General features: G+C 51.2%; 2 protein-coding genes across 2 annotated transcripts in view; both read right to left on the reverse strand.

Moving 5' to 3' along the window:
- Positions 1 to 897: 897 nt before the first annotated feature.
- On the reverse strand, positions 898 to 10,843 carry DACT3 (dishevelled binding antagonist of beta catenin 3). The gene is made up of 4 exons (XM_043436973.1): positions 10,472 to 10,843; positions 4,763 to 4,859; positions 4,450 to 4,602; positions 898 to 3,158 (listed from the first exon to the last, which is right to left on the reverse strand). The coding sequence occupies exons 1-4, from the start codon at positions 10,718 to 10,720 to the stop codon at positions 1,759 to 1,761; spliced, it is 1,899 nt and encodes a 632-aa protein (XP_043292908.1). The 5' UTR covers positions 10,721 to 10,843; the 3' UTR covers positions 898 to 1,758.
- Positions 10,844 to 15,323: 4,480 nt separating this feature from the next.
- Positions 15,324 to 22,162, reverse strand: part of PRKD2 (protein kinase D2) — a 32,923-nt gene continuing 26,084 nt past the window's right edge. Inside the window, exons 16-18 of the mRNA XM_043436418.1 lie at positions 18,959 to 19,226; positions 16,111 to 16,196; positions 15,324 to 15,778 (exon numbers count right to left, since the gene is read on the reverse strand). Of these exons, the coding sequence (XP_043292353.1) occupies positions 15,566 to 15,778; positions 16,111 to 16,196; positions 18,959 to 19,226 (567 nt within the window). The 3' untranslated portion in view covers positions 15,324 to 15,565. The remainder of the gene's footprint in view (positions 15,779 to 16,110; positions 16,197 to 18,958; positions 19,227 to 22,162) is intronic.

The following is a 22,162-nucleotide window of genomic DNA, read 5'->3' on the forward strand; positions in this document are numbered from 1 at the left end:
TATGCAGCTACTACAATGATAGGAAAATACGTCACCTAAATTTAGATGAGATGAAAAAATACCTAGAATACAACTTAGTAAAACTGACATATGAAGAAATAGAAAAGCATAAACAAATAAACAGAAAAGCTAATAAATAGTACTAACCCCTCAAAGAAATTCAACTAATTAAAACCCTTCCCATATAGAGATCTCCAGGCACAGATTAAACAATTGTTAAACAATGTATACATATGGCTCAACTTATGTAAATAGTTTTAGCTGGATAGAGTATAACTATATGTATATTAATATATATGGACATACCAGTGGCTCAGCTGGTAAAGAAGCTGCCTGCAATGAGGGAGACGTGGGTTCGACCCCTGGGTTGGGAAGGTCCCCTGGAGAAGGGGATCTACCCACTCCAGTATTCTGGCCTGGAGAATTGCATGGACTATACGTCCATGGGGTCACAAAGGGTCAGACTTGACTGAGCGACTTTCACTTCACTTCATGCATATGTATAGTCTCATATATTTATATAGCTACTAGGATTCATACATGTGTGCAAACATATAAAGGAAAACATAGAAGGATGCACATCAAAATGATTATGATGACTTCTGAGAGAAGGCATTTGGGGCTGTCACTCTACCTATACTATTTCCATTTCTAAACATTTTGTTTTTTATTTATTATTTCCATTTTATGAAACCATATTTATGACCAAACAAAACTCAGCCTAAGGTTATTGATATAAAATATTCAGTGGTAAAAAAAAAAATGCTCTTGAGACCTAGGCTAGGATTTAACATCTGGTTCTGACATGACCATACCCAAAGCAAACAGTAGTTGCTCAATAAATAGTAGTCCAAAGGAAAAATCCATTTAACCACAGAAGGAAAGTCCACCACCACATATGTAACACTGTGCATTTATTTACAAAGATGTTAAAGAAACACACAGATTCTGGCCCCCCTGTGCACTGGGGAGTCACCATCGTCATAATAAATACAGTAATTTAAAAAAAGAAAAAAATACTGGATTGGAACAACTGAGGGTCATCCTGGGCTTCCCCCACTCCCTCTCACAGGGGGTGCCACGAGATAGAAGCCATCTTCCTTCCCCTCTTCTACCTCCCAATCCTTCATATCTGTCCAGGGAGGGAGGTGAAAGAGTCTTTCTTTCCTGGTGTCACCAACTCCTACTTGACCCTCAAAACCCCAAAGTCAGTGCTCCTTCCCTTTCCAGGGCACTCTGCAAGCACCCTCTGGGTCAGCCACAAAGTCTCTGACCAGGGTGCTAAGGGGATATTCTAAGGGTTCAAGGACGTGGAGGGGGGCACTTTGTGAATGTGAACGGGGGCCATAACTGGGCATGGAAACTAGGAATAAGAGGGCTCAGTGAAAGAAACGAAGAGGAAAAAACGGACTAACTGTCTAAACTAAAATGGGGAAATTCAAACTGAATTACCCCTCTGTATACCATAGTACACCCATAGTACAGATGAAGAAAGTGAGGCCCACAGAAAGGAAACTTTCTAGCCCAAGGGCTGCAGAGTCCGCAGCTCAACTGGGTCAAACAGGGCTCCTCCCCAATTCCTCCCTGTGGTGGAGGAGGAGCCTTTTCAACCAAGACTGCAATGAATGGGGCAGTGAAGAAGGGTCTTTGGAAGCAGAGAGAATGGTGGTCTTTGGAAAGGAGGTGTAGAAGGGTCAGTGATTGGGGGGTGTGGTAGTGCAGAGGCCATGAAGGGGGATCCCAAGCAAACCTCTAAACTCACACTGTAGTCATGACCTTGAGAGAACCCGAACGGAAACGCAGTATCTTCTTCTTGAGCGCGTGGGAAGCCTTGATCTTCACAAAGACTTTGGCGGGGCCCGCAGGCGCCCCTCCACCCACACCAGCCCCCGGCCCGGAGGCCGCGGTGGCTGCAACCAGCTGCTGCGGCCACACGAGGCCACCGCTGCCATCGGAGTCGCTGGATGCAGAGCTGAAGGCAGGCGACTCGCCCTCGCTGGCGCTCGATTCACTCTCCCCGTAGCCGCCTCCGCCAACGCCGCTTGCCGGGCCCCGGCGCCCCAGGGGCCCCAGGCGCCCGGCCGAACACTCCGAGTCGCTGCCCGCGCAGCCGTAGAGCAGACGGCGCTGAGGAGCTGACGGGGATGGGCCAGGACCCGGGCCTCGGGCGGCGGGGCCGCGGGGCCGGCCTCGGCGCCCATCGGCAGCGTCGATCTCGGCCGTGGAGCGCCAGCGGCGGCAGGACCCGGCGGCCTGAGCCGCGAGAGTGGGCGCTGGGCCACGGCGAGGCCGTGGCGGCCGAGGCTCTTCCCTTTCGGCTGTGGGGTACTTGGGGGGACCTGTAGGAACTGCGGCGGCGCGGCCCAAAAGGCTGGTCTCGGACTGGGAGCGCGCGGCTTTGCGAGCCCTGGGCGAGCCCCTGCGGCCCGAGGCCTCGGTCATGCGTCCGCGGCGGCCCGCGGCCCGGGGACGCTCCCGGGGTGGGGACTGCTCCACGCTGCGGCCCCGTGTCAGAGGGGGCGCTTTACGGCGCGCCGCGCGGCCAGGGAGGCCGCGGGTGGCGGCCTGCGCGCCCGGGATGTACTGTGCCTTCACCAGGCGGCCCTCCGCCGGGCTGTCGGGGGGCGAGGGGGCAGCGGGCGGGGCCACGGGCTCGGGGGTCGCCTCCGCCTCCCACGGCGAGGCCCAGGCGCGGCCCAACGGGGCCGGGCTGGCGGGACGGACCCCCGCGCGCTCCACCGGGGGCTCGGGCGCGGATCGCGCGCCTCCGGGGGGCGGGGACGCGTCGGGAGGCCGCTGGCGCACGCTGTTCTGGCGCCGCGGGCCCCCGTCCGCGCCCCCGGGACTGGTCCTGGGCTGGCCCGCCCCCCGGCGGCGGCGCCTGCGCAAGAGCGCCGAGATGTAGCCGTCCAGGGGCCGCCCCGCGCCCGCGGCGTCGGGCGAGTCCGGGGGAGGGCGGCCGCAGGGCCGTGGGCTGCGCAGCGCTACGGCGTGCAGGGGGCTGGGCGTCAGGAAGGGCCCCGCGCGGGCTCGTCTCTCCGCGGAGGAGCAGGCCTCCGGGCCCGCAGACCCCGCAGCCGTCGGGTAGGGCGCCGAGAAGGACCGCGGCACGGCTGCCCTAGCGCCCACTGCCTCGGGTGCGCTGGGACTGGCGTCTCCTAGGGGAGGGAGGCAAAAAAGGAAGAGAGAGGAGAAGCTCTCAAAGCCCTTTCCCTACAGGCCGAGGAGGAGCAGTTTGCCTGCCGCCTGCCCTACTCTCCCACTCCCATTAGAAACGACAGTAACAACGAAGCACCTGCTCTCACCCCTTTCCACACATCAGGTTCATAACGAAGTCTTCACAGCGGCCTCCAAGGCCTTGCATGGTCCGTCCTGCCTCTGCGTGTCTGACCCCCAACTCCTCTGCACTTAGAGATCTCCGCCTCCTGGATGCACGGGGCCAGTCTCTGTGTTGGCTGCTCCTGCTACCTAAACTACCCTTCCCTCAGGATGTCTGCTTGACCCACTCCCGCTCTTACTTTAGGGCGCCACTCCAACGTCACAGCCTCAGTGACGCCGTCTCTGGCCATATTTTCTACAGTTGCATTTCCCTTCCCGGCTCCAAGAGACATGCTCTCATCCCCTTCCATAATTTTATTTTCATGGTACATGTCAATATCTAATATCCTAGGGACTTCCCTGGTGGTCCAGGGGTTAAGACTCCGTGCTTCCAATGCAGGGGGCATGGGTTCAGTCCCTGGTCGGGGAACTAAGATCTTAACATGGGACTTGACCATTAAATAAACAAAAAGTAAAAGTCATTCAGTCAGGTGAGCTTCTTTGTGACCCTATGGAGCCAGCCAGGCTCCTCCATCCATGGGATTTCCCTGGCAAGAATACTGGAGTGGATTGCCATTTCCTTCTCCAGGGGATCTTCCCGACCCAGGAATCAAACCCGTGCCTCCTGCATTGCAGGTGGATTCTTTACTGTCTGAGCCACCACGGAGCTTATTAAATAAATAAATAAAAATCTAATATCTTAGATGTTTTACTTATTTATCTTATATTATCTATTTCTTTCACTCGAATGTCAGTTTCATGAAGACAGTGATTTCTTTACTGATCTATTCCTCACCCCTATGATATGTGCCAGGAAGGCACATAGTAGGGACTCAGAAAGGTAGTTGAACAAATGAATAGCAGCGATTTCTGTTTACCAAATGGCTACCACGTGCCATGTTCCAATGTCTTTGGGCAGAGGCTCACTGAATAGTCAAAACTTCCCTGTGAAGTAGATGCTGTTATGAATCCCATTTTAATGGATGGAGAAATAACACCCAGAAAGAAGGAATGTGCTCAAAATCACACAGAAAGGGACAGTTACAGCCAGACTTCAAATCCAGGTTGATCTGACTCAGATGCTTGTGATCAAAAGCCTGGCTCTTGGGGGCCCAACCCCACCCACCTTACCTAGGGACTTGGGCCTCTCGCTGGCATAGATGCCCCGGGGTTCAGAGGGACCCAGGCGTCCATAGGAGCCAGACCCAGAGAAGCCACTGTCCCCACAGAAAGTCGAGGGTGGTGAGTCCGGGCCTCCCGTGGAGCTGGGGTCTTCATAGAAGCCTAGATTTCAAAGAGAAGGGGAGAAAACAATCAGGGGGGGCTGAAAGGGGGGCACAGGGTGGAGGGGAGGAGATCAAGAGGCAGAGTGAGGAGCCTGAGAAACAGGAGACAGTGGGGTGGGGTGGCCCAGGCAGACCATACTGCCTCTACCCATGCTTACCCGAGCTGCGTCCACTCTCCTGTTCCAAGCCCCCAGACTCCAGGCTCAGGTCTCCCAGCTGCTGGCCCAGGTCCCAGATGAGCCCAGGCAAGGCCTCCTAAGGAGGTAGGGAGAGCAAGATGATCAGAAGACCCCCCCCCCCCCAGTCCTCTGTCAAGTCCTCTGGTCTTCTATTCTAGCAGCTCATGGGCAGAGTTTCGCTTTGACAGTGAGGCTTGATTTCAAAAAGGTAAAAGCAGTACCCAACTTCCAGGATTCCTTTCAAATGTCTCTTCAACCCATTAGAAAGTCCTCCTGGTCATCTAACTCCAGTCCCTCATGCTGCAGTCACCTCATTCCCTCTTAAGTGTGAGTGATAAGGCTTCCTAAGGCCCCATCTCTTGTCCCTTCTCTACCAGCTGTTCCCTCCATCTGGAGCTCATGGCTCCTTAACCCCTATTAGAATGCTCTTTGAGCATAACTTCAGGTCTTCCTGCTGTAAAGGCAGGTCACTGCTAGAAGTTAGTGTTCAGGACCCAGCAGATCTCTCAGTCATTCATTCATTTGCCTTCTCCCAGACTTTGACTCTCTCTTCTCAGATGCTCCCACCTCCCCTCATGGCCCCCCTTTTTAATATTTATTTATTTACTTGGCTGCTCCAGGTTGTAGTTGCAGCATGTGGGATCTAACTCACTGATCAGGGATCTAACCCGCCCCCCGCCCCCCGCATGGGGAGTGTTCAGAGTCCTAGCCACTGGACCGCCAGGGAAGTCCCCCCAATGCCCCTTATCACCAATGAAAAGTCCTTCTGCAAGTCTTCCTTAAGTTTTTCTTGCTGCAGGCTGACGCGGTCCCTCATTTGGGTAAAACAGGATGACCACGATTCATATAAATCTTTGCACCTCTCAGAAAGAATCCCCTCATGTCTACTGGAGGGCTTCCCTGGTGACTCAGTGGTAAAGAATCCCCTTGCCAATGCAGGAAATTCAGGAGACGCAGGTTCGATCCCTGGGTTGGGAAGATCCCCTGAAAGAGGGCATGGCAACCCACTCCAGTATTCCTGCCTGGGAAATCCCATGGACAGAGGAGCCTGGTGGGCTACAGTCCACGGGGTCGCAAAGAGTCGGACATGATTTAGCGACTGATCAACAACAACAAATGCTTACTGGAAAGCCCTTCTGTGAATCTAGCCTTAGTGGAACTACCATAGCAAACCCAGGGGGGTTCCATTGCCTCCAGCAGGGACCTCTCCTCCTCCTGCCCTAGCTCCATCCTCACCTAGAGGCCCTAGTGTCTGTCACAGCACCTCATCCCCATGGGAAATGTTGATGGAGTCTACCCGGGATCCTTTGTGCTGCAGGAAAAGACCGCCTCCTATCAGATGTGAATAAATGAAGGTGAAACCCTTTAAGGGGAGTGACTGGGACACGGTGGGGGCAGGGGCTGAAACAACACACATGGGGTCTCCAAGACACTAGGACTTAACCCCCTTTTGAAAAACAGGACTGGAGCCAGGAAGAGTCTCGCAGGGATCTGGGTGAGGCCAGAGGTGGGGGCAGCTTCGGGCTGACGGTTGACCCTCAGACAAAAGCGGCTTGTCTGGACGGCAGGCAGGCAGCGGGAGGGAGGGAAGGGGGGAGGAGGGGCTGAGAGGGCAGCCGCCCAGGCTTGCCTATTTAGGGCAGAAAGACTGGCCGGCTCCCCCGCAGACAACCCCCCCTCCAACTTCCTATTCCTGTGGCTGCTCTCCTGGGCCCCGTCCTTACCCCTCCCCCCCCAGAAAAGAAGCCCCCATCTGGGCTTGTATCTGGGAGGAAAGTCAACAGATCATTTCACTTTGAGCTCAGTGGACAGAGATGCTCAGAGTGGTGTCATCCTTGAGCAGATCCCAGGGATGCAGATGCATGATGCAGTGTCAGGGATGGCTAAAACACATCAAGGACCACCGCTATAATCCCACATCCTGTGCCACACTAATCACGTCCTTGCTCACTCCGCTGTAGCCACACTGGCCTCCTGACTGTTCCCTGAACATACCAGGCATGCTCCTAACTCAGTAGGATGTGTTTCCCCAGCACACTCTCCTGGCTCCCTCCCTTGCTTCATTCAGATGCCTAACGTGCTCCCTTCTCTGATCACTCTTTCCAAAATAGCTCCCCGTCGTTCTGCACCTGGGTTGCCCTGCCTTATCCCCCCCACTCCCTCCCCCGACAGAGCAGCAATGACCTCCTGACTTAAAATGATGTATCAGGCTGTCATTTGTTCATTGTCTTTCTCACCAGATCGTCAGTCCCAGCCCCAGAAGAGCAGAGATTCAGGTCAGTTCTGTATACTGCTGCGCCGTCCCTGTCACCAGCCCCACAACCCAGTCCCAGTGCCTATGACAGTTCCTGGCTCAAAGTAGGTGCCCAGGAAATGTTTGGAAAAGGAATGAATGAATACAGCAGAATACTATACAGCTGTTAAAATGGAGTGAGGCAATTTCTATATAATAGAACCATCATCAAGACCTACTGTGGAATGAAAAAAGGAAAATGCAGAGGGACTTCCCTGGTGGTCCAGTGGTTAAGATCCACCAGGCAGGAGACGTGGGTTTGATCCCTAGTTGGGGAACTAAGATCCCAAATGCCCTGAGACAACTAAGCCCACACTGCACAGCTAGAGAAGCCTGTGCATTGGAACAGACAGCCCAAGTGCCATAACGCAGAACTAGCACAGCCAAAGGAAAAAAAAAAAAGCAGAATGTATAGTATAAGGATGAGTCAGAACTACTACCTGGGGGTTGTGTTAAAAGCTAAGTTACTAGGTCTGACCCCCCCATAGCTTCTGATTCCAGGCAGGAGCCTAAGAAATTGAATTTCTAACAAGTTCCTGGGTGATGCTACTAGTCCATCAGGCCACACTTTAAGAACCACTGCCATAGTCTCTGATACCTCACCCAAGAAACTGGAATTTGAAAAAAACAAAGCAAACTCTGCGTATTTTGGAATGTAGATTGTTTTTGTGCATAGATGCAGAATTCACACCAGGGTGACAATGATGATCAAAGGCAAGAGGGTGGATTTTAGGGAGTCAAGGGAGGGATGAGGGGACTGGATGGTAGGATGAAGTGTTTATGGAGGCGCAGCTGGGAGCCGAATTGCCAGGGTTCAAGTTCAACTCACAGCCACTTGCCAGCTGTATGACCTTGAGCTGGTTTCTGGGCCTCAGTTTCCTCATCTGTAACATGGGCATCTTTTGATTCCAATGGGGTTTTTGTAAGGATTAAACAAATTTAAATAGCAGTTCCTTTTAAGCACTAAATAAATACTGACTTTTATTATTACATGAAAGCCATGAATTTCTAACAGGGAAAATATAAAATCATGCTTTACTGGTATAATTAGAAATAAATGAAAAAAGATTTTTTCCCCCAGTAAGTTCTGCAGGTCCAATTTCAGTTCTTCCACTGCAGGGAAGAGCAGGAGTAAGGAAGATAAATAGCAGAGGCCTCTTCCTCCCCAGTGCCTGGACCCTACAACACCCCCCTATTTGCAAGTCTGACCTCATTTCTTCATCCTCCCAGCTGCAAGGAGATGAATCTTTAAAAAACCAGAAGGTCCTTGGCCTGAATCTGGCTCTCTGCCTATTCACAGTGCCCCTTATGGGTTTTTTTTTTTTGCAATCCCATTTGCAAGTGGGCCTGAGGCTGCCCACTTCAGGCAGGTTTAAGATGAATGTGGTTTGGACCTCTGGAGACCCCTTTGCCCAAACTTTCCCAGACCTTTATTGCCCCCACTCACATGCCCCTGGTCTGTGTCCAATTCCCTTGATCTCTGTTAGGAAGTCCTTCTGCAAGTCTAACTTGAGTCCTTCTTGCTGGAAGGGGACCATTTTCCTTGGCGGGAGAGAACAGCACTCCTGCCCCATTCAGGATTCTTGCCTCTTTTCTCTGAGGTTCCCCCTAATCTTTCCCTGCATCCCTATCTTTCCTACTAGAAATGAATCAATTCTGGCCTCAATCAATTCTTGTTTCAAAGGGAGTGTATCCCTGGGTGGTGGGGTGGAGGAGTCGAAGGGGTGAGCATCACACAACAGAGGTTCAGGGATCAGAGGAGGCCCCCACCCCCTCTTTGGAAGGACCCAGGAACCCCCAACACCAGAGGAGTTTATATTTAGCGCTTCTCTGCTCCTCCCTCAGTGGCGCTGTCTCCCTCCGTTGCCTGCCACCGCCTCCTCCCTGATGCAGGGACGGAGCTCTGCTTGGAGATTGTTGGGGGTGGGGGTGGGGGGGAGTACTGATGGGTGGGAGTAGACAGAGGGGCAGAAAAGGGGGAGACTGAGGCAGAGAGAGGGAAAGGATGAGGGGCAGGGAGGCAGGACACAGCTGGCCCATCCCCATGCCTTCTGCCTCTCTTTGGAGGGATGGGAGGTGCCTTCCCAAGCCCAGCCAGCTTAGGGTGGGGTGAGCTGGTGAGGGCCCCCACAATGCGCGGCTCTAACTTTGGGAGGGGGTGGGGCCTCCCACAGCTGTTTCTGTTTCCACAGAAGAATGTGCAGGGTCCCTCTCCTGATGGGGGTGGGGGGAGGGGCTGGCCGTCCTGCCCCAGAGTCTGGCTTCACTTTACCCCCACCTTCCCGCCATTCCCCATCCGAGGAGGGGGCAGTCGAGGTCAGTAGCAGGGAGAGCCCCCTCCCCCTGCTACCTCAGCTCAGGTTTCCCCAAACGGGAAGCTCTGACCACACACAGGCTTGGGGATGGGATCAGCAAGTGGAGCTGGGGTCTGGGGCCTGGCAGGCTGGGGGGAGGGGGAGAGAGAGACAGGGATGTGGGGCAGGAAGAAATGCAAGAAAGGAAGACCTAGGGAGACAGAGAGACAGAGGACTGAGAAGGCAGAGAGACAGGAACAGAAAGTCACAGAGATGTGTCAGGAGGGAAAAGAGTGCAAGAAACCCGGGAGAACTAAGGAATAACAAAGAGAGGCAGAGAGGGGTGATGCTCCCTAAGTCATTCTGGACACCTTGCCTCATCTTCCACCATCAAGCACCCAGGATGTCTAGAAGTCAGACTCCCATTGCTGCTTCAATTTGCCACCACTTGGGTTAAGCAGGCTGTGACCAGGTAGCAAAGGAGGGAAAGTGTCACCAGAGAGTCGAGATCACCGTGGGATCCTAAGGGACTGTGAACTTCCTCTCGGCAGCAATCCCTCCTTCAGGAGACTCGAGGATCCCCTCCCCCCTCCCCACCCCCTCCGTAGATCTCCAAGCGCACCAGGACTTAGGAGACGGGGGGAGGGGGGGCTGATAGGGAGGCCAGGAGAGGGTCATGTTTGGATCCGGCTGTGTGACCTTGGGTGAGTCGTTTGCCCTCTCTGAGTCTCAGGTTTTTTCCTCTATGAAATGGGTACTATCATCCCCTTATCCCCCAAGCTGCAAGAAGACAACGCCTGCCAAATACTCAGCGCGGGCTTGACACGTACTTGGCGCCCAGATGGATTTTCTTTGGGGAAGGGGTGTAGGAAATGCGGGCCTGTGCATCACACGAGGGTCCGGCAGAGGCGATGCAGCCCCCTTTCTCAGTTTGGGGGCGGGGAGGCCTGATCCCGCCCGCCGCCCAGACTATCCAGCCCCACCCCCCTCTTCTTTTCCCCTCCTCCCTCCCCCACCCGGACGGGTGTCTGAGCATCCAACCGAGACAGACAGACAGACACAGACGAGGGCACAGGGACGGAAGGACAGGTGGCCCCTCACCAGCTGCTCTTCCAGGGCCGCTGCGGCCCGGCGCGCCGCCGCCGCATCTTCGTCCTCGTCGGCGTCCTCCTCGTCCTCGGCCTCGGCGCCCCCCATTCCGGGCTGGGCCAGCCGCAGCGCCTGCTGCACGCGGTACTCCTGCCTCTCCCGGAGCCAGTGTAACTCGCAGAGCCCGGCCAGGCTGCCCTCTAGCCAGCCCCGCAGCCGACCCCGCTCGGGGCTCACCGGGAACGAGAAGGCCCGGATCATGGCTGCGGCCCCCCGCCCCAGACCGGCCGGGCCCCGCGGCCACCCCTCTCCCGGTCCCACCTCCCCGCCCCAACAGCCCGCCTGCCAGCCCGCCCGCTGGCCCGGCTGTCACCGTCTCATCTGCATAGGCGCCCGCCCATTGGGCCGCCCACCCGCGCCTTATCTGCATGGCCACGCCCCCGGCGACAGACCAACCCCGGCTTATTGGCTGGTACCCTTCCTTACGAAGAAGCTCTGCCGTGCACCCTCCAAAGCGACGCATGCTCGCAGCTGCCTACTCGATCGGCTTACGGCCCTCCTCGCCACGCCCCCCTTCTCTCCGCCCTTTGGGCCCTGGCCACGCCTCCCACGCGTCACAATGAAACAAGTCCTCCCTTGCCCGGATGTCATTGGTCCTGGTCTCTCCCATCCCGCAGATGGTTCCGCCCCCTTGCGGGAGAGCTCTGGCTGCCATTGGACTGTCCCTGGAGAAGGGCAGGGGTGATCTATAAATAGAGAATGGGTCCAAGTGACATTTTGGCAGCTGCTCCTCTCTCCCCACCTCTCCTAACCTTCAGCTTCTGAAGCGGCGCGCGGGGCGGAAAGGATTTGAGAGTCTAGTGCTGATTTTGCCTCCTCTTCCAGGAAGCCTTCCCAGATATTCAGCTGTAATACGAGAGGGCCAGGCCAACTGAGACGACATCCACCTATAAAATTGTGCTTCTAAGCGAGGCCAGCTTCACGGGCATATGGCCCGCTTAGGAGGGCCCCGAGTTTGGTTTAATACTCTGCTGTTACTGTCTTGAAATTCTTATTTTTTGAAAAAGGGCCTTGCATTTTCATTTTGCACTAGGCCTTTCAAATTCGGTAGCCAGTCTTAACGTCTAAGAGTCTAAGATCGGTCGTGTTCCAAATTCGGGAATTATAAGACCCTGGGCCGAACAGAATCTAAGTGTCTTTTATCTCCCAGATGCTGTGAGGCTTTGCGCTCACCATTCAACGATTCCAGGGGCCTTTGTACTACGTTCTAAGAGGCTTTGTTCTCCCCCTTCTAAGATGCTCTGTTCTCAACGCTCTACAGTTCGTAAGAGTCTGAGCCTGACATTCGTTTGCAAGGTTCCCTCCTCCCTCCCCTGGCTCCTTGAACAGGGCTGGTGCCCCCTCAGGCGGCCAGCCTGTGTCACTACGCTGAGAGTGCGTCCCTACTAACTTCAAGATCTAGCTCCAAAATTTATACCCATTTCTCAGACAGACTTTGACTCCCTAAAAACCAGGACCCAGAAGATCGTGCAAGATTCTCCCCCCTTTAATGATCCCGGATTACCTTCTGGTCCTGGACTGGAGAGACAATGTTAGAGATTGCGAGTAAAGACTCCAGAACCAGACTGCCTGGGGTGAGCCCTAGCTCTGACACTTTCTAGCTGTGTGACCTTGGAAAACATGCTTGCCCTCTCTGTGCCCCACTTTCCTTAGCTGTCTTATCGGGGCTGTAATACTGTCTACTTCATAGAGTTGTTATGAGGATTAAGGGAGATGTTTGTCAAGTGCTTGGCACACTTCCATTATAAAGAGCCACAGAGGGTCTGATAAATAAGTTAAAAATAATCTTGTGAGTCCTACAGAGAAAAAAATGAGTCTGGATTTTAGTAGAGATAAACTTCATTTAATCCTCCTCTTGTTTAAGACAGATGTAGACTGTCATTTATTGTTGTTGTTGTTCAGTCACTAAGTCATGTTTGACTCTTTGCAACCCCATGGATTGTAGCCCACCAGGCTCCTCTGTCCATGGAATTTCCCAGGCAAGAATGCTGGAGTGGGTTGCCATTTCCTTAAGTTACATTAATTTACCAACAGTGGGGAGATGATCAGGTTGATGAAAGGGGATATGGAAAGCTCGCTCTCAGACAAGATTTTCTTGGCAGTAAGTGTGTGGGGTGATGTCAGGATTGGTTTTCATCCCTGCTGTTTGTGCAAGACCAGTGGAACCATTTTCTGTGTAAAATGTTGGATCTGGAGCTGACTTAGGGTTCTGGTCACCAGCCATTTGAAGATAAGTATTCCTAGGAAGATAAATAAAAAGAGAATTGCTCATGATCCAATTAGGGAGTAAAACCAAAGATTTGAGACAAGAGTGCAGCCAGCTGAGAGGGTTCCAAGTAGGAGATGAAGAGAGATCCTTAGTAGGTGGAGTCAGAAGAGTGGTAGAAATTTTGTGGATTTCCTTGTTGGCCTTTGGATGGTGGTGATGATGACGTCTGCAGAGTTTCTGGGGATGAACACACCGCACATGACTCCTGATCTATAGATGATAGGGTAGGGGGAGCTTCCTGTGCAGATGGAGCACTGAGCTGGGAAGGGTCTTGAAAGGGAGTATGGAAGGAGGGCAGGGCAACCGAGTCTAGTAATCTTGCCAGGATAATCCCACGGACAGAGGAGCCTGGTAGGCTGTAGTCCCTGGGGTTGCAAAGAATCAGACACCACTGAGCAACTGGGCACGCACGCACACAGACACCCATGGAGAACTAAGATCTCACATGCCACGTGATAAAGCAAAAAAAATTAAACAATGTAGCTAATTGTGGCATCTCATCAAAATCATTGCTGGGCCCTGAGGGCGGTTGAGAGGTGGATGGACTATGAGATACTTAAGGGGTGGGGTGGCCCCTGTATCTCCAAAGCTGGGGGTAGCATGCCCATTAATGGGGATGGTCATTTGCCTCTGTGAGTTGAGGGGTGTTTATGGATACAGAGGAGAAGGTCTGCTGGGAGTCACCAGGGAGAATGAATCCCAGGTTCAAATTCCTTTTATTTATTTATTTAAATATTTATTTGGCTGCATCAGGTCTTAGTTGTAGCATATGGGATCTAGTTCCCTGATCAGGGATGGTACTCAGGCCCCCTGCATTGGGAGCACAGAGTCTTAGCCACTGGACCACCAGGGAAGTCCTTCAAATTCCTTTTTTGTATTTTAAAGCTGGACAGGCTCAAGTCCAACGTCCCTTTTCTTTATAGTACCTGTAGGTGTCTCTCTCAAGATTAGGCTTAGTGGTTTCTGATGGCCCAATAGGATGGATTTTTACCTATTTATCTCCAGTTGCTTAAGTAGCAGGACCTTAATTTGGATTGTGTGGAATTTTTTTTTCATCCTCATGTTGGACTCTCTTGGAGTTCTGTAATCAAGCTAACATGATTTTTTTATCATCTAATTTCTGACCTCAGGATGTTGACAAAAGTCGTGGCCAGGATAGAAGCAGTGTGATTATCAAGGATCAGGCCTGAGTAGTCTTTTCATCCATCTCCTAGCCTGCTCTATCACTGCAGATGGATTTGGCCCTCTGTTGTCTACCCTTCTGGATTTTAGACCAGTCAGTTTTAGGAGAAACAGTCAGGATGGGGTCTAAGAGACATGCCCCATACGTGTGGGCTTGAAATGTGCCTCGGAGGTGTTCTGGTTTGTTTGGAGATCCTCATTGACTAGGGTTCATTCAACCTTTTCAAATTGAAGAGCTGCAACTCCCCAAAGGACCAGCAGATGGGCTAATTGATATAAACTGGGAAGACATAAAGTCTAAGCTCTAGGTACAAGCATAATTTGTTTTGTTGCTAAGTCGTGTCTCTTGTGACCCCATGGACTGTAGCCCACCCGGATCTTCTGTCCATGGGATTTTCCAGGCAAGAATACTGGAGTGGGTTGCAATTTCCTCCTCCAGGGGGTCTCCCCGACCCAGGGATCAAACCCACATTTCTGGCATTGCAGGCAGTTTTAAATTGACTGCTGAATACTATTCTGGTTATATGGGGCTCAGGAAAATCTTTAACTATGGTGTGTAACTTCGAGCGTGACCAAGGTGTATAGAGAACTTGGCTAAGCGCATGCTCTGATCGCTTGCCTTCAGCTCTAGGCCAAAAGTCTGGGTTATAACGGGGAGCTAGGGCAGTGGAGGACAGGGGTCAAAGGACAGAGTTTCTCTCTGCATACAACCTTCTGGGTGAAGGTGAACCACAAGAAGTCAGCTTAGAAGAACTGCCCCCAAAGACACCCAGGCTCATGCTAGGCTGCCCCACCCTCTTGGGCTCTCCCATTCCAGCCCTCCCCACTCTGGGTCCTCACTAGCCAGGAACAAGCCTGTCTCCCCCACTGGATGGTGAAGCCCCTGAAGGCAGGACCTGGGCTGGCTTGGTCACCACCATGTCCCCAGCATCACCCCGCACAGTGTGACAAATGGATGAGCCAGAGAATGAGAGAAGTCATTATATCAACTTATAAGAAAATACCAACTACTGTGTATCGACTTTCTACCATAGATCAGGTGTGCAGTAGCAATAACACCAAATTAAAAAATTAAACCATTAAGCCATGAGATTACTTGAGTTTTTCTAAATCCTTCACCTGTCCGATCATATTCCTTCTATCTCTCCTCCATTAATCTTCCCTCTCCTCCTTATGCTCTTTCACATTGTTTCCCTTTCTAGTCTTCCCTCCTGGCAGTGCTCCCTCTGTATATTTTTTTATCCGTTAGTTCTCCTTCCAAAACTCCTCTCCCTTCAGTGCTCCTCCATCCCATCTTTTTCCCAGATGAACTCCATCTTGGTGAGCAACAGACTCAATAATACGAGAGTGCGGTGTGGCCAAAGACCAAGGCCATAGGGCCAGAGATGAGTCCATTTTAATTGCTGGGGAATTAACTTTGGAAATAACCCCGGCCCCTGCCCCCGCCCCCGCCATGCCCCTCCCCCGGGGGCGTGTCCAAGTTGGGCAGGAAATTGCTTTCCTTAGAACAGTTCATCACTGGTAAGGTGTGAAGCGCCGCTCTCCGAGAACGCAAGGACAGCATCACGAGGCAGCCAGAGTGGGAGCCCGAGACCTCAGAGGACACTGATGCGCTCGGCCAGCCCCTGCATCTCGTGGTCCGGGGGTGGGAGGGTCCCACGAAGCACCCCGTCGGCTGGCAGCCCCGGCCCTGGTAGTGGGTGCTCTGCCACAAACTGCTCCCAGCGCGCATCGTCACTCTCGTGCGTGATGTACCGCTCGCCCATCTTCCCTTCCAGTTCCCGGAGGTCCAGCCACGTCTGGTACTCCTGGGCCGGGGAGAACAAGGATTAGTTTCGGTGTTGCTCAAGGGCAGCCAATAGTTGCCGGAGCTTCGCCCCCATGGGATCTGCCTACCAGTGAGAAACCGGATACCAAGGACGGTGAAGCCACACCCTTCACAACCTACCTAGCCAATTAGCTCCACTTCCTTCTACAGCCCAGCCAATGGGAGGCTCAGCCACATTCCTAGTTCAGGGGGAAAGTACCTATAACCTAAACTACCTTAGTATCCAATAAGAGATGTGGTTCCACGCCTTCCTCTATCCCAACGAATGACTCAGCCATTCCCACTTGGCTCTCAGCCCCGCCCCTGAATCACCTGTAACCAGGGGTGGCTGAGAGACTTGTCCACGCTGTAGCGCTTGCGCATCTTCACCTGCAGCAGGTTGTTGATGAGGTCGATGGCTGCACCGGAAGGAGAGAGACAGTTTAAATCCTGCGGGGTGAGGGCGCCCCTCCTTCAACAGGCACCCCACCCTACTCACCTGCCATGGGGGCCTTCCTTCAGTGCAGAGGCCCCACCTGCACGAATCACTCTCCCACCTATTTCCTCATTAAACTACACATTTATCCCCATCCCTCACCTTGGATCCTACATCTCCCACCAAGTCTCTACCTCAGTTTCCCCATTCCTATGTCACCTTCATTGGTTTTGTCATACACAAGCATGTACAGGTACATCTATACTATATTTCACTTAGTATTTTTCTTTAAGTCAACTCATTTACCCAAGATTGCTGGGATATGGACAAAGCAAGTTGGTTAAATATATATATATATTGTGTATAGCATGCTGCCATCTGTGTAAAAGGAGAAATAAGAGAATGTATGTACCCATATCTGCTTGCATAAGTATATAGACTTGTAATACACACTGCCTTTGGGAAGGATGTCAAATAAAAGAATAAGAGGAAAAAAAAGAATAAGAATTTTCATTTTAGACCCTTTTGTACATAGAAAAAATCTGAACCATGTACATAACCCTTGGAAAAATAGGTAGAATTTGGTTTTAAATCAATTCACTTTTTCAACTCACTTTTTAAGGTGAAAATACACAAATATATATACATATATATTTATATATATAATCATATAAATATGTACTTTATATAAAATATAGGATACAGAATTATATAAAATGGAGACTTTCTATCACCCTGGTCAATAGAAATCCTAAGATCACTTGCCATGTCCACAAAAATAAAAAGAAAACAATGTTATGAGATGCTAATCAGTCACCAGTTTCCTGCAGAAGGCCCAGAGTCAGAGGCCCGCTCTCTATGAAAAGGATTAGTGAGTGTCAGGCATTCAAGACAAGCTAGCACTCGTCCAAGGCTCCCTGCTTGATCATGAGCCTTGAAAGACAAGGCCCCACTGTATAAACTCCTCTGAGTATAGGCCTTGTTCTCACAAGCTCCCTTGCACACACCCATCCACACTCAAATTCACTCGCATACACCGGAGGACACACTTTGACCGAGGGACTCCGGATCAGGTCCCAAAAGATAACCCACTACACTGCTCCAGGGCTCAAGTCAACCCACCTCCTCACTGCTCGGTGCTCATCTTTCTTGGGCCACCAACACCTTTTCCTGCACTGAGTAACCCCCTCTGCATGCTCCATGAGGTCACACCCTCTATGCCTCCCCCTCCTCTTCACGGACCACTGGACCACCTTCTTTCATGATCGCTTCTCTCCAACTGATTCCAGTATTCCCAGAACCTAGGACAGTCAGTACTAGGCATGAAGTAGACACTCAACACATACTTGTTGAAGAAACTCTTAAGGATGAGCTTGGTTTTTTGTTTTGTTTTTTTTCTCTCTGCACCTTGTGTCTTTTGGAATCTCAGTTCCTGACTAGGGATTGAACCCTGGCCATGGCAGTGAAAGCACTGAATCTTAATGACTAGACCACCAGGGAACTCCCAAATGTTTGTCTTTTTAACTAACCTCCCTCCCACACTTCTGTCTTCCTGAGCTTCTGATTTCAGAACCTGCCCTTTGTTCTAACTCATTTAAGGCATCTTCACACACCCCAGTATCTTAGCCTCGCCCTTGGCTCACCCTTACACCTGGCTTTGCCCCAAAGCTGGGGCCCTCAGGAGTTAAATTTCCCAGACCCGTCTCCAAGTCGGCAGGAGCATCACAAAGACCATCAGCATTACCAGGCCATGATGCCAAAGCCCCTATATGCAGAGACCCCAAGGTCCACCTCTGTCCTGCCCCCAGCCCCCACCCCCATAGTCCCATGCTTCTCCCGACCTCCACCTGCTCCCAGATTCCAGGCCTGACTTTGGTTTCAGGGTCAGTCCTTCCCTTAGAAAACTTCAGAAACCCTCTGTGGCCCTGCCACTCCTTTAGTGAAAGTGTCAGTCACTCAGTCATGTCTGACTCTTTGTAACCCCATGGACTGTAGCCCATCTTCCAGGATCCTCTGTCCATGGAATTTCCCAGGAGAGAATACTGGAGTGGGTTGCTATTCCCTTCTCCAGGGGATCTTCCCAACCCAGGGATCGAACCCAAGTCTTCCACATTGGAGGCAAATTCTTTACCACGTAAGCCACCAGGGAAGCCCTGCCCCTTCTCTAGCTAAGCCCCTAAATCAGCTCCCTCCATCACTGGGTCTAATCCTAGGGCCCAGGCCCATCTTCATCCCAGTCATGGCCCCAGGACCCGGCAAATTAGCCATGCCCTTGTTCCTCAAGCCTGCTGCCTGGCGCCACTGCTTCTGCGGGGTTAATCCTTTTGGGGTCATAACCCCAAAGACTTCAGGCTCCAGCCAACACCTTGGGAGGACCTGTTCTTTCTCCTAGCCACCCCAGCCCTTTGACTTTCTCGGGTCTAGTCCTTCTCCCCGTCTCGCCCTAGACAAGCCAAGTATTGATTAATAGCCTCCAAGGTGGCAAGTGTCTTAATGTTCCTAAGGCACTTCCTTTCCAACTCACATAACCTAGTCTAGGCCTGAGTCTTCGGACCCTAGTTCCACACACGTGCTGAGTCCCTCCCCCAAAGTTCCAGGTCTCCGTGCCTCCCTTAAACAGCATCACTAGGCTCCACCCTCACGGCCACAGGCCTCCTCAGGGCGGCCCCGCCCATTATCCCCACCACGCCCCCACCGCGGGGCCCCGCCCCTCGCCTGCGCCCGGGAGTCAGGCGAGCCCCGCACCTCCGGCCGAGATGCAGCTCCAAGGGCAGGCCGGGTACATGAAGGCAGCATTCTGGATCTGGTCTTTGATGTCCTCGTCCTCGTTGAAGGGGAATGTGCCGCTGAGGCTGACGTACATGATCACGCCCACCGACCACATGTCCAGCGAGCGGTTGTAACCCTGGTTGAGCAGCACCTCGGGCGCCAGGTAGGCCGGCGTGCCCACCACCGAGCGCCGGAACGACTTCTCGCCGATGATGCGCGCGAAGCCGAAGTCGCACAGCTTCACCTGCGGAGGCGAGGGATAGAGGGTCTCAGGGCGTGTGGAGGTCGTGCCTCCCGCCTCTGTGCAAGCGTGCCGCCACTACAGAATCCCAGACAAAATCGAACGCTGGTTCGAATCCAGGCTCCTCTGCTAGCTGGGTGACCCTGGGCAGGGGGCTTCCTCTGTCTGGGCCTCCGTTTATTCATCTGTACGAGGAGGGGGAAGATAGTACCAGCGCCTATCTCAACGGGCTGTCGTGAGGATTATATGGACTTCATCCATCTAAAGCTCACAGGACAATAAATGCCCGACCTGCAGTGAGGGCTCTGTAAAGGCTCCCTGCTACTATCCCTCTGTCATGTCGAACAGGTCTCAACCTTCTTCTGCCTCTGTCTCCTCTTTTGCACATGGCGATGCTAACAATCCCTACCTTAAAGGGTATTAGTATGAATTGAAAGAGTAAATACATGGAAAAATGATAGAAGCAGCATTGGGCATAGAGCGGGCCTCAGGGATCTCAGCAGAGGGACAGAAGTTCTCGCAGCCCCGTTTTTGTCATCCGGGTTGAGGATGTTAACAGCAGCTGCCGATCAGGCTTCCCTGGGGATTAAAGGGCACCCAGCATGTAAATAACTGACCATGGCATCCATGGTCATAGGTGTGAACCTACCTTGCCCTAGTTGGAGGCAGTTGAGGGTCATGAATAGGCTTCAGAGCCAGCAAATTCTGGGTTCAAGGTCCTGTCTGCTGCCTACCAGTCCATAGGCAGCTGCCACCTCTATTCATATACTGTCCCTCCCCTACTCAAAACCCTTCTCTGGCTCACTATTGCCCCAAGCCTCTATTGCCTTCAAAAACAGCCACACCCCAACCCCTGACCCAAATCTCAATGTGACAGCCATACCACCCTTTCCTAGGATCCTTTGCCCTTTTAACAGACCTTATAATCTTTTACTTTTCTAAGATCCACCCTTTTCTACCTATCTTATGATGGAATATTAAATGGCCATAAAAAGAAGTGAAGCACCCTCACATGCTCTAACATAAATGAACCTTGAAAACATTAAGGGAAAGAAGCCAGTCACAAAGGATGACATATTATATTATTGTATATTCCATATATTGTGTATTACATGTGTACATATATGGAATATACAATAATATAATATGTCATCCTTTGTGACTGGCTTCTTTTTCTCAATTAATGTTTTCAAGGTTCATTTATGTTATACATGTGTCAGTAGTTCATTTCTTTTTATGGCCACATATGATGGGCTTCCCTGGTGGTTCAGATGGTAAAGAATCTGCCTGCAGTACAGGAAACCCAGGTTCAATCCCTGGGTCAGGAAGATCCCCTGGAGGAGGGCATGGCAACTCACTCCAGTATTCTTGCCTGGAAAATCCCAGGGACAGAGGAGCCTGGTGGGCTATAGCCCATGGGGTCGCAAAGAGTCGGACATGGCTGAAGTTACTGAGCGCACACACACACACACACACACACACACAGAAGTGTTTGTTTATTCCATTTACATGAAATGCTCAGAACAGACAAATCCACAGAAAGTAGATTAGTTGTTGTGGGTGGGGAGATGGTGCGATTGGAGGATGTTGGCTAAGAAGCATGAGGTTTCTTTTGTGGTTATGAAAATGTTCCAAAATTGATCATGGTGATGGTTGCACAACTCTGAATACCCTAAAAGCCACTAAATTGTATACTTTAAAGTGGTAAATTGTATAGTATGCACATTATATCTCAATAAAACTGTTGTTGTTTTTTTTTAAGTACACCACAGGGCCTTTGCACAGGCTGCTCCCACTGTCCCTTCCCCCCAAAAAACCTACTCTTTCTTCAGATAAATTGTCTCTGACCTTCCACTGGGCTATACAGTTTGAGCTCATAGAACTGTGTCACAGAACTCATCACAGATATAATTACATTCTTGTGACAATTTGACCAATATCTCATCTACCCTCTATGAGCTTTGCTGTCCAGCATGTTGTCTACATGTGGCTGCAGATCACTTGAATGTGGCAAGTGCAGCTGAGAAACTATTTTTTGTTTAATTTTAATTAATTTACATTTTAAAAGGGGTCCTAGATTTTTTTTTATTGGAAAATTTTTAAATAAGCTTGGAACAACTTGGGTGTGTCAATCTAATTTCCCAACTGTTAACTTTCTGAAATCTATGTGCAAAATCAAGTATTTCTCATAGAAATTTATTACCCAAATTGAGATTTACTTTAAGTGTAAAATACACACCAGATTTGGAAGACTTAGTAGGAAAAGAAAGAATATTTCATTAATAATGTTTATGCTGATTCCATGTTGAAATGGTAATATTTAGATATACTAGAATAAAGTATATTAGCAAAATTAATTTCACCAGTTTCTCTTCAGTTTTTAAAATGTGGCTTACTAGAAAATGTAAAATTGTAAATAGGGTTCACATTATATTTCTTTTTTATTAATTTATATTTATTTATAAATTTATATATTTATTGTAAATTATAAGATTTAACTTATATGGAATCTCTGGTTGTGACCTATGAACTATTAGTTGCATTATGTGGGATCTAGTTTCCTGACCAGGGATTGAATCCAGGCCCCCTGCATTGGGAGCACAGAGTCTTAGCCACTGAACCACCAGGGAAGTAAGTCCCAGCACATTATATGTCTAGTGGATATTACTGCTGTAAGTTAGAGTTTCTCATACCCTGCACTACTGACATTAGGGAAAGATAATCTTGTATTATGGGGCTATCCTGTGCACTGTTGGATTCTTAGCAATCGCTCCATGCCAGTAGTAATGCTTCCCCTCAAACAGCTTGTGACAACCAAAAACGTCTCCAATGTTGTCAAATATCCCCTGGGGTGCAAAACTAGTCCCAGCTGTAAACCAGTGGGCATGGAGATGGGGATGTCTCTACTTACTACAGTTCCTAATGCTCCAGCATGCAGC

Source organism: Cervus canadensis, chromosome 18 (genome assembly GCF_019320065.1).
Source record: "Cervus canadensis isolate Bull #8, Minnesota chromosome 18, ASM1932006v1, whole genome shotgun sequence".
NCBI classification, from domain to species: domain Eukaryota; kingdom Metazoa; phylum Chordata; class Mammalia; order Artiodactyla; family Cervidae; genus Cervus; species Cervus canadensis.

What these genes read in the sequence shown, in the direction of transcription:
- DACT3 (XM_043436973.1), bottom strand. Translation starts at nt 10,720, where the DNA reads ATGATCCGGGCCTTCTCGTTCCCGGTGAGCCCCGAGCGGGGTCGGCTG. An exon ending in CGGCCCTGGAAGAGCAGCTG is followed by an intron (nt 4,860 to 10,471) that starts GTGAGGGGCCAC and finishes CTACCTCCTTAG; the next exon opens with GAGGCCTTGCCTGGGCTCAT. An exon ending in GGAGAGTGGACGCAGCTCGG is followed by an intron (nt 4,603 to 4,762) that starts GTAAGCATGGGT and finishes TTTGAAATCTAG; the next exon opens with GCTTCTATGAAGACCCCAGC.